The 16,256-nt window shown below is 33.5% G+C and overlaps 1 protein-coding gene across 2 annotated transcripts; it reads left to right on the top strand.

The window, feature by feature from the left end:
- The first annotated feature begins 5,782 nt into the window (after window positions 1-5,782).
- Window positions 5,783-10,572, top strand: LOC117996199 (probable nuclear transport factor 2). 2 transcript variants are annotated; one of them, XM_069509286.1, is made up of 5 exons: window positions 5,783-6,022; window positions 6,316-6,387; window positions 7,364-7,462; window positions 7,901-8,005; window positions 10,170-10,572. In XM_069509286.1, exons 1-5 carry the CDS (start codon window positions 5,915-5,917, stop codon window positions 10,281-10,283), a joined length of 498 nt encoding a protein of 165 aa, XP_069365387.1. In that variant the 5' UTR covers window positions 5,783-5,914; the 3' UTR covers window positions 10,284-10,572. The 2 variants fall into 2 exon arrangements, with proteins under 2 accessions (XP_069365387.1, XP_034840123.1); XM_034984232.2 differs by lacking the exon at window positions 7,901-8,005 and having other exon boundaries at window positions 5,786-6,022.
- The last annotated feature ends 5,684 nt before the right edge of the window (window positions 10,573-16,256 follow it).

A 16,256-nucleotide genomic window follows, 5' to 3' on the forward strand; every position in this document is an offset into this window, starting at 1 on the left:
ATTGTCGGCCATGTTGTCATTCGTCGATGTTATCAAGTTCGTTTGTTGTGGTAGATTTTTGTGAGTTTTTAACTAGCTTCGTGCATTTTAAAGATTGTTTACAATGTCATAATGTCACGCGATTACAGCGCTGCGTCTGGTGGACTTCTTTCATGAAAAGGACTTTTTTTTTTTGAGGTATTTATTCTGAGCAAATAGGATTGGGAATATTGTAGCCAATAGTGAGCGAGTAGCTGTCGGAGTCATCTACTAATTATTTGTGTTAGACTCCAAAAGCCCAAAATCCAGAGCCATAAAACCAGTTAAAAAAATGATCATCCTACTCTATGCTCATAAATCTGGGGTCCCACGGCCCGTGTTATCACAGGCCAGGCCGGATCGTGCCACGCCTGTGGATGCCTGTGCGTCTGATTGTGTCTCGCGCAGTGCCGTTCCCAAGGCCTGTAGCGGCCTGTCGTTACTGCCAGTTCAACATGTTAAGTGATACGGAGCGCATGGCTGCGTGTGCAGCTGCTGTGGTACCCGTTGTTGTAGATTCCTTGACTTTAACTTTCAGCTTTCTATTGATAGAAATTAATTTATTTCCTTTGCCTTTAAAAATATCTAGTCTATCTAAGCGAATCTATGGTAATAGAGTAAAGAGTTAGTTTAAGATATTTAAGAAAAATAAAGTTGTCTGTGGTCTATTGGACGCCAAGTAAAATGGTTTCATTTTAATGATCCGTAAAATTAAAAACTAATATACAATAAAACTCAACATGGTAGCAGAGCGTTGGTTCCGATAAACGTAAAAATAAATAATAAAACACCTATACCGTAAAAATAATAAACATAAAACTGTGTAAGAAAAAGTTGTGAGTTGTGAAAACTCGTGAAAACCAAAATGGAGGAAAAAGACGAAATTTCTCGTATACAAAGGCTTACAAATGAAAAAACGTTTACCTTATGGAAATTTCAAATAGATATTCATCTCCGAAGTACTGATTTGTATGAAATCACACTTGATCCGACAGACAAAACGTACACCTCCAAAGAAGAAATAAAAAAAGATGCCCAAGCTAAAAAAATTATCACCAGTACAGTTGACCGTAAACACCTACCATTATTACTATCATGCAGTACTGCATCTCAAATGTATAACAAGCTATGCTTTATCTTCGAAAAGAAAAGTGACCAACAAAAATGTAATACTTTACAAGAATTCTTCCAATATTCTTATAACAAACAACATGATATGACCTTCCATATTAGCTCGCTTGAAAACATAGCATACCAACTGAATTGTCTTGGTGAACAAATAAATGAAAACATGCTCATTTCAAAAATTCTGTCCACATTACCTGAGCAGTACAATAGCTTCATAACAGCATGGGAATCAACTATAACCTCTGACAAAACTATTAACAATTTAATTTCAAGAATATTAGCTGAAGAAAAGCGCTTGTCAAACACGAATAATACTGAAAATGTTGCATTTAAAGCCTATAATAAAAACAATAACAATAGAAAGTTCAAATCTTGCAAATTTTGTCATAAAAATAATCACTTAGAAAAAGACTGCTTTCATAAAAACAAGAAACCTTTTTGCACTGTCTGTAAGAAGAACAATCATCAAGAAAAAGATTGCTTCTGGAAAAAGAAACAAGTATCTTTTCTGGCCGTCAATGAAAATTTCATAATCGATTCAGGCTGTACCAGTCACATGACAAATAACGACTTAATATTACATAATAAAAAACAATGTGAAATAGAAATAAAAACCGCAGAAAAGAATAACACAATAACAGCAAGTAATATAGGCACAATAGAAACTAAAAACTGCAACTTTGATGATGTGCTTTATGTTCCAAAACTTGAAAAAAACTTACTGTCAGTTAATGCTATAACGGAGAAAGACGGAGTTGTCATATTCACAAAAGATAATGTTATTATTAAAAAGGACGATGAAATAATACTACAAGGCGAAAAAAATATTAAAGGTTTATATAACATAAATATCAACACAAATACTGAAGAAAATGTCTTGATTTCATATAAAAAAGAAACAGCTGAAGAGTGGCACCGTAGATATGGCCATCCTGGAAAAGAAACATTGAAAAATATTATTAAATCAGTAAATGGCATAAATATAACAAGTCAGGAAATAGATACACTTACCTCTACTTGTGACATATGTATGAAGGCAAAACAAACAAGAATACCATTTCATACTAGACAAAAATCTGAAAGAAAATTACATACAATACACACAGATGTGTGTGGGCCGATTTCACCCATAACGTGGGATGAAAAGAAATATATATTAACATTTATTGATGACTATACAAATTATACTCAAGTCTATCTATTATCTAATAAAAGTGAAGTATTTATGTATTTAAAACAATACGTTCAAGAAATGGAAAGACACACAAACCAAAAAATCAGCATCATACGCTGCGATGGTGGTGGAGAATATTCTAGTAATAACCTGAAAGAATGGTGTAAAAACAAAGGTATAAAAATAGACTATACAATACCCTACAGTCCACAACTTAACGGCAAAGCTGAACGTTTTAACCGCACCTTGATGGAGAAAGCACGAGCTATGCTATATGAATCTAACCTAGAATTTGAAATGTGGGGCGAAGCTGTACTGTCAGCAACCTACTTGTTAAACAGAACTCCACGAGATAATCAAACACTAACTCCAATAGAAATGTGGTCAAATAAAAAACCAAATGTGACAAATATTCAAATATTCGGTTCAGAAGTCTATACAAAAATATTAAAACCCCTAAAAAAATTAGACGAGAGAAGTGAAAAACTTATAATGATTGGATACGCTCCGACTGGATATAGACTCTGGAATTCTGAAAACAGAGAAATAATAATAAGAAGAGATGTCAAATTTGTTCAAAGCAAAAAAGAAGTAAAAAGTAATAACCTAGAAAATGATGAAGATATAGTTGAATTAACTCATAGCTCATTACAAAATAAAGAAAATATGGAAAAAGAAATAGAAGAAGTTATGAATGAAGAAAACACTAAGAACAATGAAACAACACAGACACAAACAGACAATGAAATCCAAAAAATATATGAAGAAGAACCAAAAACAAATGAAGAAGAAATAAATATACCCGATGACATAACAGATACAAATCAGGATGATGACAATACAGAAAGTTCAAAAGGTAAAAGACAACGAAAACCACCGCAAAGATATGAAGATTATGTTATGATTACATATAGTGAAGCAATTAGTGGTAAAGACAAACATAAATGGCAAGAGGCTATTGAAGATGAAAAGAATTCTTTGATTAAAAATGAAGTTTGGAAAATTGTAAGTGAAGAAGAGACTAAAGGAAAAAAGATTCTAAGTAATAAATGGGTATTAAAGATTAAAGATGATGGCACATACAAAGCTCGTCTTGTGATCAGAGGATTTGAGCAAAGAGAGGGAATTGACTATAATGAGATTTTCAGTCCAGTAATAAACAGTAGTCCTTTAAGAATGATTTTAGCAATTGCTGCTCTAAACAATTTAAAAATCAAAACATTTGATATTAAAACTGCATTTTTATATGGCAGATTGGACAATGAAGAAATCTATATGTATCCACCTGAGGGAATGAATATTAACGGTATATGCAAATTAGAGAAAGCCCTGTATGGCATGAAACAAGCTCCTCTTAAGTGGAATAAAACATTTACAAATTATTTGAACAGTCAAGGTTTATTACAACTTAAAACAGAACCATGTATTTTCAAAAATGAGGAAAATTCAATATTTTTAGGCATCCATGTAGATGATGGAATAGTAATTGGGAAAGATGAAAAAGAAATAGACACAATAATAAGAAAAATAGGAAACAGATTTATAACTAAAGTAGATAACAACCCAAAAAAGTACCTTGGTATGGAAATAATACAAAAGGAAGATGAGTTAAACTTAAAACAAGAAAATTTTATAGAAAACCTCTTAAACGATTATAATATGATGGAAACAAAAATATCACAGATACCAATAGAATCGAGTAAAGTAATAGAATCACCAAAGAACACTAAATTTCCTTACAGAGAACTACTCGGAAGTTTAACATACATTTCAAATAAAACTAGACCCGACATAAGTTTTGCTGTTAACTACTGCAGCAGAAAAGTAGAAAACCCAACCGATCAAGATGTACACAATTTGAAACAGATATTGAAATATCTCAAAGGATCTAAAGAGAAAGGTCTTATTTACAAGAAAGAGAAACAAGATATCGAACTAACAGCATATTGTGACTCAGACTATGCTGGAGATTCTGAAACAAGGAGAAGCACAACGGGATATATAATATTCCTGAGCAACTGCCCAGTAACATGGTGCACGAGACGTCAACCTATAGTAGCACTTTCTAGCACTGAGGCTGAATACATTGCCGCAGCTGAATGTTGCAAAGAACTATTATACTTAAAATCAGTGATTCAAGAACTCTTGGACTTAACTAGTGTTAAAGTGACAGTGTTTATAGACAATCAAAGTGCAATTAGACTAATTGAGAATGGAGTTATAAATAGACGTTCCAAACACATAGACGTTCGATTCAAATTTATCCATGAAAAAGTGAAAAACAGTGATCTGATGATAAAATATTGTCCAACTAGTGAACAAACAGCTGACATTTTTACTAAAGTACTAACCAGAATCAAATTTAATTATCATGCTAATAAGATTGTTGTATAAATTAAATTCTGTGTTTAAAATTTAAAAATATTGCTTAAAACTTAATTCAAAGTAGGAATTCTATATAACTTTTGTTTTAATCTAAAATTGTATAACTTTATCTTAAGAATGTTTTAGTAATAAGTAATAACTTAGTAAATGTAGTAACTAAACTAAAAACTATGTATAAGGAAAATAAAACAACTTTTTGTTTATATAATTGTCATTTAATAAATAAGTGAAAAAACCAACATTGTTAAAATTTTGAATAAGTAATTTCTGTGTAACTTAGTATAAAAGAAAAAAATTGTTTTTGTGTTAAAAAAGAAAATTGTGTAAAAGACAAAGGAAACAAAATTAGGGGAGTGTGATAGAAATTAATTTATTTCCTTTGCCTTTAAAAATATCTAGTCTATCTAAGCGAATCTATGGTAATAGAGTAAAGAGTTAGTTTAAGATATTTAAGAAAAATAAAGTTGTCTGTGGTCTATTGGACGCCAAGTAAAATGGTTTCATTTTAATGATCCGTAAAATTAAAAACTAATATACAATAAAACTCAACATCTATAGGTAGACATCAAATTTCCTTTTTTCTTTTTTAATTCCATCTTTTATGGTATGGTTCCATCTTTTAAGTTATTTTTTATTCGGGCATCATGCGCATCGTGTTTGTTTTTATGCTGTGGCGACGTGCTATTTATTCCACATCGCCTCAGCTCATAAAGGCTCAGTTTCATAAAGAGTTAAAAACTCGAAAACTAAATCATTCGACCACTGTATCACGTGCGTGTACGCGCATGCGCCGTCGCAGGTGAAATAAATGAGTTCGAACCGACGCGGACGCGCCCGCACAAGCCGCGGCAGGCACCGTCGCGCCGCGCCGCGTCGTGCCTTTGAACTTACCGACTCCCGACGGATCGGACGGGCATGGACGGGTGACAACAGGCTTCATCGGGTGCGATCGTTCCCATGGCCTGTTGGTCTGGCCTGTGACAAAACGGGCCGTGGGACTCAGCCTTTAGTGATTCCAATTTAGGTACTTACTCTTTGGCTCATTTTGGCTCTCCAAAACTGTCTGTGTCTGGTCTGTGGTTACATACTCTTTGCTTGGTTTTTCTGTGTTAAAAGGGAATGCAGGAGGCCCTCAAAAGCCCTAGATTTTCACAATTTATAGTGATTACTAGTCGCTCAAGTGATATTTAAGACAAGTAAACCGGCCAAATGGCGCTAAACCCACAGTACGATGCAATTGGAAAGGGTTTCGTACAGCAATATTACATACTGTTTGATGATCCGGCACAACGAGCGAATTTGGCTAATATGTACAATGTGAGTGCCTATTAAAATAATGTCTGCAACTAGGCTATTATAACGCTTTACATTCCTATAGTAATTGTTTTAACGTTTGAAGAAAGTTGTTAAATGTTATTACTTTTTAGGTTGTCTTACAACCTCCCGCCGAAATTGTCAAAAAAGTTTATTATTTTGGCAGATATAAACTTTGTTTTTAGACTTAGTTCTCATTTACTTGCAACTAAGGTTTAGGGAGTAATAATAAACTTGTATTAGCTGTTTTTGAAATTCATATTGAGGTCTTAAAACCTGGTATGTCACCATTTCAGGTTGAAACTTCATTTATGACTTTTGAGGGTGTCCAACTACAAGGTGCTGTTAAAATAATGGAAAAACTCAATGTAAGTACCTATCTAATCTAACCATGCTGATTATTTATTAATAGCTAGCTGATGCCCGCGACTTCGTACGCGTGGAATTAGGTTTTTAAAAATCCTGTGAGAACTCTTCAATTTTCTGGAATAAAAAGAAGCCTATGTCCTTCCCCGGGATGCAAGCTATCTCTGTACCAAATTTCGTCAAAATCGGTTGAACTGTTGAACCGTGAAAAGCTAGCAGACAGACAGACAGACACACTTTCGCATTTATAATATTAGTATGGATTGCACTATATTCTAAACCAAGTCGCTACTCTGTTGCTAAAAATATTAAATCTTATTTGCAAGACCTCAAACCAAAGTATTGTAGTAGAAACATTGGAATACGAAAACATATTATCTAAATATATAAAAGGAAAAGGTGATTGACTGATCTATAAACGCACAGCTAAAACCACTGGACGGATCTGGCTGAAATTTGGCATGCAAAGGATTTTTGAAACTTCAACCCCTAAAGAGTAGAATAGGGGTTTGAAATTTGTGTTGACCACGCAGACGAAGTCGCGGGAAAAAGCTAGTACTTAATATAGTTTAAGAGCTTTCCAAGATGTTTAATAACTTTTTGACTTGGTATGTTATATGAATAACATCATAGCATTTGGCTGTAAAAGGCATAGTTATTCTGGACTAGGCTGATGCTTGCAACTTGGCCATGCCATGCCATGCCATGCATGCTGCCATAGAGATTTAGGTTTTTAAAGATTATGTGGAAACTAATTTTCCAGGATGAAATTTGTCTTGTTACTCTCTAAGTCTTTAAGTTGATTTGTCGCTCTGTTGTAGCATAAATAAAGGATAAACCAAGAAACAGACATACTTTTGCATTTATAATATGGGTAGTGATAAGATTTTGACTTTTTACATAATATCAACAATTAATCATTATTTTGTAAATTAATTAACAGCTAGAATGTTAATATATTTTTTTTACTTATTCCAGAGTCTGACATTTCAAAAGATTGGTAGGTTAATAACTTCGGTTGATTCACAACCCATGTTTGATGGTGGAGTTTTAATCAATGTGCTTGGTAGACTGCAGGTAATTATGGTTTTGTTAATAAATAATAATAATTCTAAAACAATATAGTCAAATATTTTGCATCGGTTGAGTAGTTGACTAGTCATATGAATGGATATGCATACATATAGGTCAAAACCTTTTGTATGCATTGCCATTTTAAAATGAAGAAAATGATGAATTTATGAAATGAAGAAATGCAAATGGAGCTGAATGTAATTATTCCATATCTATACTAATATTGTAAAGAGGTAAAGTTTGTAAGTTTGTTTGTAGGGGGTAATCTCTGAAACTAGTGAACCAATTTGAAAATTCTCATTGGTAGGAAGCTTATTATTCCTGAGTGACATCATATTTCTAAAATATCCTAACAAAAAATTGTAATTGAAACCCATGCGAAGTCGGGCGGGTCAATAGTTAACATATAAAAATTGTTAAAATAAAATTACCACTATTCAGACAGATGAAGATCAGCCACATGCATACTTTCAAACATTTGTATTGAAGCCTATAGGAACTTCGTTCTATGTTGAACATGACATGTTCAGGCTGGCACTACATGATGTTTAAGGGTAAATAGAGTGCAACCAAGCATGTGTACCATTAGAGGCCCGCACACTGTCAAGCATGTTTGACAAATAGGCTACTTGACAATTTTTTTAAGTTGGTCTTAAATGGTTAATATTTGTCCTATTATATCAAAAAAATTAACACTATATTTTTTTGCGCCCTAAAAACCGTAAAACTTTAATTTAAAAAAATATTTTTCTTAGACAGGTGAAAACACTGTCGGCCATGTTTGGAAAACACTGTCGGCCATGTTTGGCCGATAGATTATCTGTGCTCTGACGTCATGCATTTGTAAACAACAGTATAACCCTGTGGTTACGAGGAGCACAGATAATCTATCGGCCAAACATGGCCGACAGTGTTTTCCAAACATGGCCGACAGTGTTTTCACCTGTCTAAGAAAAATATTTTTTTAAATTAAAGTTTTACGGTTTTTAGGGCGCAAAAAAATATAGTGTTAATTTTTTTGATATAATAGGACAAATATTAACCATTTAAGACCAACTTAAAAAATTGTCAAGTAGCCTATTATTTGATCTTCTGCAGTTGTTTTTCACGTGTTTGTCAAATTTAGCATATTTGATTGGCGGTGTGTTTGTCAAACATGCTTGATGGTGTACGACTATGTTCGTCAAACAAATGCTCCATTTTAGCTCCATATTTCTTTCAGAAATTTCAAGTGTGAATATATTATCTCGCTGTTTTAACCATTTGCGTGCCCAACATCTCCTTTGTCTGTGTGGTGCTCATCACTCAGCGCAGTATCCCTTACTTAATTCTGAGTCGAAAGTAACACCTTTGACAAACGTTGACAAGCCTGTTTGAATGGTGTCTGCACCATGCTCTTGGATGAAGTGTTTGATGATCAAACCCTTGATCAAACCAAACGTCACAAAACGTAAAATTTGACAAACATGCTTGACCGTGTGCGGGGCCTCTTAGTTAAGTGCACACTTGTAAATAACAAGTTACAAGTACTACCACTTTTATAAGTTACGCGGATGTACGTGCGCAGAAATCTTTGGCGCGAAAATATCTCAGTCAATCATAGCGCGCATCCGTCTGCTATTGGTTGTTGCCTACGCGTCATTTTTTGTACCCGCGAATTACGAGCGAGATAGCACGAGTCTGGTTCTTGTGTTTAAAATCGTAACGTCAAGCAATAAGGTCTGTATTGCAATGGTGTACATCCAGTTTTAGTCTGCGTTAGGTGGCGCCACGTGGCCCTTTACTGCGCAAACGAATTTTGTCGCTGTGACTTACAAAAGTGGAAGTACTATTGTACCCAATAATAAATACTCAACTATTTATTAATGCAACTGAATTTGTTACCAAAAGATCATTGCAACTGTTCTTCATAAGTAGGGTGTGCTTTGTGCCATGCTCTAGCCCACTTTGGCCGGACAAAGTGGGCTAGAGTATGGCACTAGCTCATTGATACTAACCAAATTACTACAAATCAAACTATCCTTTCCCACAGAGTACAAAGAGAAAAAGAAGGCATTAACTTTTGTTGAGTGTGTCCCGATTATTTAGCTAAAGTGGTGTAGAAATTGGATTATTTTGTGTTCAGCATTTTTTTGGTTTACCTTAATTAATTGGTTCTTACTAAAAACCAATTAATTTACGTTAATGTAGATTTATGTTAAATGTGCCTTTCTGGGGCACTCTTCTGTATTTTTCTCAAAAGTAGTAACTGCAAAAATAGTTTTTTTAGTTATCGCCAAAAACCACCCGAATTTTCAAAAATTGATGTTTCTAAAAAAAAGACTGCAATTTAGCACCTGAGGTTTTAGTTAGTTTCTAATTTGGTTCTATCAATTTTAGAAAATTCATGTGTTTTTGGTGATAGCTCAAAAAGTACAATTTAAAGTTAACCCCTTTCTAGAAATAGAAGGGCAAAACTATCAAAGATCAGTATGCTTTTGTATAAACGGCTACACCTGTAAGTTTTACTCACGTAAGTAGATTACATGATTAACTTACGACAAATTTACTCATGTAAACTCTCTTAGAAGTACATTTACATTAGTAAAGTTGTCAATTAATTACATTAAGCTACTTACGTGAGTAAAAGTTACGTGATCTAATCGCGGCTTAAGGCCATGTCTTCTTATGATAGTTTATCAGTCTTTAAAACATAATGTTTTCTTTTCAGTGTGACGATGACCCTCCACATCCGTACATACAGACATTCGTATTGAAACCACTGGGAGATTCTTTCTTTGTTCAGCACGACATATTCCGCCTCGGTATCCACGACGTCGCTTAATTTATACCTAATATCTTATATATTATATCGCGAACACAAATTCATGGGTTACATACGATTTTATCTAATTATTGTAAGTAATACTGCAAATTGTTTTGGTTATCTAGGTATAAGCTAGTATCATTGTCACAGCTCACTAAAATTCAACCTGTTAAGTGTTTCTAAAAAATATTACAGCAATACAACACACGATGTTTTGGCTTAGGTGGATTGTCGATGGCTTTAGTCAATATAAAGGCATTTTTTTCAGTTACATGTATACATTTTATAATAAACACATTATTTTCTATGTTTCCGCTTTTATTTCTGCATATAAATTACGATTACTCATCGACAAATTAGTCTAATAATCGTCAATAAGTAAATTATCAACATAATAATAATAATTAAAATAATATACTACTCACAATAACTCCTTAGTGATTAAAAGTTTTTAGGGCAGTAAGCTCTAATAAAACACCTAAGGATTCTTTGAAAATGGAAGCGTTTCTTCATGAAGTAAACAGGACATGTGTAACCTGCAAACCCAATATTGCATGAGCAGTATGGGTGGGGAAATTTTCAAGAATGTATGGAGTAATAAAACAAACATAGATGCTAAGACAATCATGTATTTAAGTAATAAATAGTCAAAAATAACAAAAGAACGATTGAAAACAGGTACATTTTTTACCAATCTCCAAATTTAAGACTTGCAACTTTAAAATCCTTAGACGCTACGAACACTTAACAAGTTACTTTACATGCACTACATGAAAATACACACCGGTTTTAGACCAGAACTTGTCTAAGTGAATGACTAGGTTGCAGTGTTACGCTCATTTACAAATCGCAAGACTGGCGCGCCAAAAACTGTTTGCGTCTTCCTATGCTTAAGTTTTGTCGATTCCTTTTAGGTACATTTTAGCAGTTTTGTTTTGAAAATTCGAGATTGTTCATTCGGAATTATCTTACAAAATATATATCATAATAAAATATAATACGGTAATATGTACAAATGTGGTACAAAATGTGACTGTGAGCTACTTTGCACACTCAAGTTTTACGGTGCTTTTCCACTCGCCGTAAAACCTAAGTCTAAAGTTCCACTTAAAGCGAAGTCGAGATACATGTGTGCGTAATCCCAGCAAAATAATGTCGAATTTCTGGATTTGAGTTGGATAGATTTTTAGTGCGTAACGTCGTGTAATTGTGCGTGAAAGTTTTAAATTTGTGCGTCCAACCAATAAGTAGATATTCGAAAAAAACGCGTTCTGCCAGGAATACGTCATCCCAGCTACACATTTTTTTCCCAATGGACGTACGAGAAAAAAAATAGGTCCATGAATTAGTGCGTTTTAAGAGGTAAATGGGGCCAATTCTCTGGTACACAATCTCTAAACTAAACTAAAACGACACGTCTAAATCTAGTTGCTATCCTTTTCCGCAAGCAACGTTATGAAAGGGATAGCAATAGATTTAGACGTGCCATTTTAGTTGAATTTAGAGTTTGTGTACAAAGGAATTAGCCCCAATGTGCGTGCTAAAATTAAATTTGTGCGTCATAACACTTCGAAGATATTCAGTTTTTTGCTGGGATGACGTTTAACCATTTCTTATATCTCTTAAACGGTTAAACGTATAGATGTGATTTTTTTTACACATGTTGCTATGAATTTGTGCGTAATGTTTGTAAAAACAGAATTTAAAAAAAAATTACCGTTCAGTTTTTATAATTAAAAAATAAAATAATGTTATTAGGTCCTAGTACTTTAAATATGACCTCTAAAGATAAACTTATACCGTTGATTTGTCCCTTATAACGGCCCACAGTATCTTATCAAGTTTCATTGGAGTATTTTAAGTATTTATTGAATTATGAAGAAAATTACTACGACAGGACACGATATTTTTAGACATTTAATTGGTCGAGTTTTTTATGAGTTGGCTAATTAAAATTTCTACCAATAATTAGTGCGTCAGCTCATTTATCCATCTGCAAAAATATAGCCCAATACACAGATAAATTATAGAGATATAATCAAAAACCTATAAGATGCGCAATACAATGATAAACCGACAAAGTTTGAATAGCCACAAAAAAGCGACCGTGTCATTATATCGTGCTAACCTTCCAAAATTGATAGTATTGTACCATTACTTTTTTCGCACTTAAGTACAGGTACGTACATAATAGTTAGTGAAAATTAAAACAACAGAACAGTTCAATATATTTTTTATTTTCTAAGTTTTAGTTGATCAATATTCTGACTGAATACCGATTGTAAATTAAGTAGGTAATCTAAAATTATTGTATTAACATAATTTGTCATATTAACATAACAATAAAAATAATCAACAGTAACAAAATAGTAAAAAAATCTAGAAATAGAGATAAATCACGTTGAATCAACTAGTAGCTGGTGCAGTGCCCCATATTTTCCCTAACCTACCTAAGAATTTGCGTTACCTAAGTTACGTGCGAAAAAACATCTAGGATGGATCCCTCTAAAAGGGAACAGCTGTATAAACAGCGAGCGTCGTCAAGAACTACATCAGCAAGCCCAAGAAAAGGACAATCACAAAGGACAGGAAATAAAATAACTGTTAAGTCTAATTATAATAGGAAATAAAATATCTATTAACCCTCATTTATGTTTTATTTTAGTGAAATAGTAGGTAGATCTTCAAAGTTTCAAACAAGTTTTAAGTTCCTACATTCTTACGAAAGACATACCTACTAGGTACTGCCTTACATTAAGTAAGTGGGCTGTATGTGGTCAATACGTAATTTCAAAAACTAATGATTTTATGTATTTGTAATGTAAGTAGGTGCATAGTGTTTGTAAATATAACTAGATACAGCCTATAGAAAGCTGTCCACTAGTACACTTGTAGCTCTATCGGTTTATGCCACAGATTCACGGCGGATCCTAATTGCGACGTTGCCAAACTTAATAGCATGGCTTGTAAGTAAAGATGGCTGTGGTCGGAACCTTTGGTACCTATTAGTTTTAAAATTCAGTTTTATTGCCGTGTTTTGAAGACGAACGGGTGGCTTAGTTTAACAGTTTCCAGAAAACTATATTGTTTAATTATGGCTTGTGACCAGACAATAGGACTGTTTGCTTTTGTTTGTTAAAATCCCGTGGGAACTCTAATATTTCGGAATAAATGTAACGGGTCACTTATGCAAAAATCACGTCAATCTGTAACTCTGTTGCGGTGTGATGGAAGGACAAACCAACAAACAAACATACTTTATAATAATGCACGCATTTATAATATTATAGTATGATTAATAAAAAGCTTAATAATTTTGTGCGCACATGTACCAGAAAAGAAATGGCACAATACTATCAATTTTGGAAGGTTAGCACGATATAATGACACGGTCGCTTTTTTGTGGCTATTCAAACTTTGTCGGTTTATCATTGTATTGCGCATCTTATAGGTTTTTTGATTATATCTCTATAATTTATCTGTGTATTGGGCTATATTTTTGCAGATGGATAAATGAGCTGACGCACTAATTATTGGTAGAAATTTTAATTAGCCAACTCATAAAATACTCGACCAATTAAATGTCGAAAAATATCGTAGTCCTGTCGTAGTAATTTTCTTCATAATTCAATAAATACTTAAAATACTCCAATGAAACTTGATAAGATACTGTGAGCCGTTATAAGGGACAAATCAACGGTATAAGTTTATCTTTAGAGGTCATATTTAAAGTACTAGGACCTAATAACGTTATTTTATTTTTTAATTATAAAAACTGAACGGTAATTTTTTTTTAAATTCTGTTTTTACAAACATTACGCACAAATTCATAGCAATATGTGTAAAAAAAATCACGTCTATACGTTTAACCGTTTAAGAGATATAAGAAATGGTTAAACGTCATCCCAGCAAAAAACTGAATATCTTCGAAGTGTTATGACGCACAAATTTAATTTTAGCACGCACATTTACCTCTTAAAACGCACTAATTCATGGACCTATTTTTTTTCTCGTACGTCCATTGGGAAAAAAATGTGTAGCTGGGATGACGTATTCCTGGCAAAACGCGTTTTTTTCGAATATCTACTTATTGGTTGGACGCACAAATTTAAAACTTTCACGCACAATTACACGACGTTACGCACTAAAAATCTATCCAACTCAAATCCTGAAATTCAACATTATTTTGCTGGGATTACGCACACGAGATACATGTAGGAAAAGATAAATCAGATAAAATTGAGATAACCTGTACGTAGGAACTACAGGACGGGTCACTGAACAAAAAAATCTGAACAGCAACTCGTTTTTGCTCACAACTTGATGTCTTGCGGAAAACCTGGATCAATCATTATTACAATCCTAGGACAACAGGACTACCTAGTGTGGGTACCATAACACAATGTTATAATTGATTGATCTATGGTAAATAAATATTTTTTCATTTTTCACAATCACAATTGTTATGATTGGCTGAATTTATGGTATTCTTCCGCAAAAAAAATATATATAAATAGCGAATACGATTAATACGATGATTTTAAGTTAACGATATTTCGACCCAGTTATATGGATCATGGGTCTTCATATAACTGGGTCGAAATATCAGTAGCTGGGACTGTAGTCCTTCAAGAATTCAAGTTGGAGCCTATGGAACTACCCACTTTTCGCACTTACTTTCAGTAATATGTCTTTACACCACGAAATAAACCTTAAATCTTAATAACAGAGAGAACACGATTTTTAACACGGACACGGTCTTAATTAGTTCAATGAGATAATAATGATAACATTATCACGTCATAGTATTATGTAAATAATCTGATTGGTCTATTTATGCGTCTCGTCTTCGCTTCAATGAACAGGCAAACTTATGTTTCCCGAAACACTTGCCTAATTCCGATTGGAATATCCATTCGGTAATTTGCAGCTGAGCAGGTGATTTCGTACCAAACGTACCTACTGAGAACAGTATCGCAATATCACTTGCTAGAATATTTACGAAATTTCACACCTTAGGAAACGATTACGCCTGTAAGTTTTACTCACGTAAGTAGCTTACGTAATTAATTGAATTGACAACAAATTTACTAAGGTAAATGTATAAGAGTGTTTACATTAGTAAAGTTGTACAAGTTAATCATGTAAGCTACATACATGAGTAAAACTTACAGGTGTATCTGCAGCCTTTGAGGAAGACTTCAGTCTATTAAATATTAATGTGCCTCTGTGCTGCAAAACATACGTTATTGTTATGAAGAAGCAGTATGCACTTTACTGGACTTCTGCGATCTATCCATAAACGGGTAGTGCATATTACCAAATATAGGTGACCCAAGTATCTCACCCAGCAATGCAGTAGTAAACTTAAACATCAGGTGATGTACCGACTGCTTCTTAACAATGCTGTATGTTTTCCCTCTTGGCACATAATAACGGTTTGTATATAAAACCGTCTTATTATAGTAGAATATTAGTTAATTATTGTTGAAACAAACAATCTCAATTGCAGTACACTAGTCTAATTTAAGCCTTAACATACATAAATGAAAATTCGAGATAAAAACCTCTCATTAAACTTAATATTTCTGTTTTACCGATCTGCTAAAAGGAACACCACGTTAGGTACAACCGGTACACACTATCATAAGGTGGTGAAGACTACAAAGCGGAGATCAAATCAGACATGGCAAGACCATGCAGGTCACTTTCACATAAAGATTATTTTGTACAATAAGCCATTAGCCTCTGTTCACGAGTACTGTTCTGTTAAATATTATAATTCAAAATAATATATTATATTTGTTTGGTAAATTATTTTTGTGAACACAACCTGTCATTTCGTGCTTGTCGCGTAGCATCTAAATTCACAACATTGGCATTTACAAAAACTGTTGAGTTATAATAGTTGAACAAGGCCTCTCATTCTTAGGGGCCTTAAAATGAGCTTATACAAAATGCAAATTATAAATGATAACAATTAATTTTTTT

Source organism: Maniola hyperantus, chromosome 3 (assembly GCF_902806685.2).
Source record: "Maniola hyperantus chromosome 3, iAphHyp1.2, whole genome shotgun sequence".
Lineage (NCBI taxonomy): Eukaryota > Metazoa > Arthropoda > Insecta > Lepidoptera > Nymphalidae > Maniola > Maniola hyperantus.

Coding starts and splice junctions, on each gene's coding strand:
- LOC117996199 (XM_069509286.1), top strand. CDS start 5,915: ATGGCGCTAAACCCACAGTACGATGCAATTGGAAAGGGTTTCGTACAG. Junction 6,388..7,363: donor AAATAATGGAAAAACTCAAT/GTAAGTACCTAT, acceptor TACTTATTCCAG/AGTCTGACATTTCAAAAGAT. Junction 8,006..10,169: donor TCAGGCTGGCACTACATGAT/GTTTAAGGGTAA, acceptor TTTTCTTTTCAG/TGTGACGATGACCCTCCACA.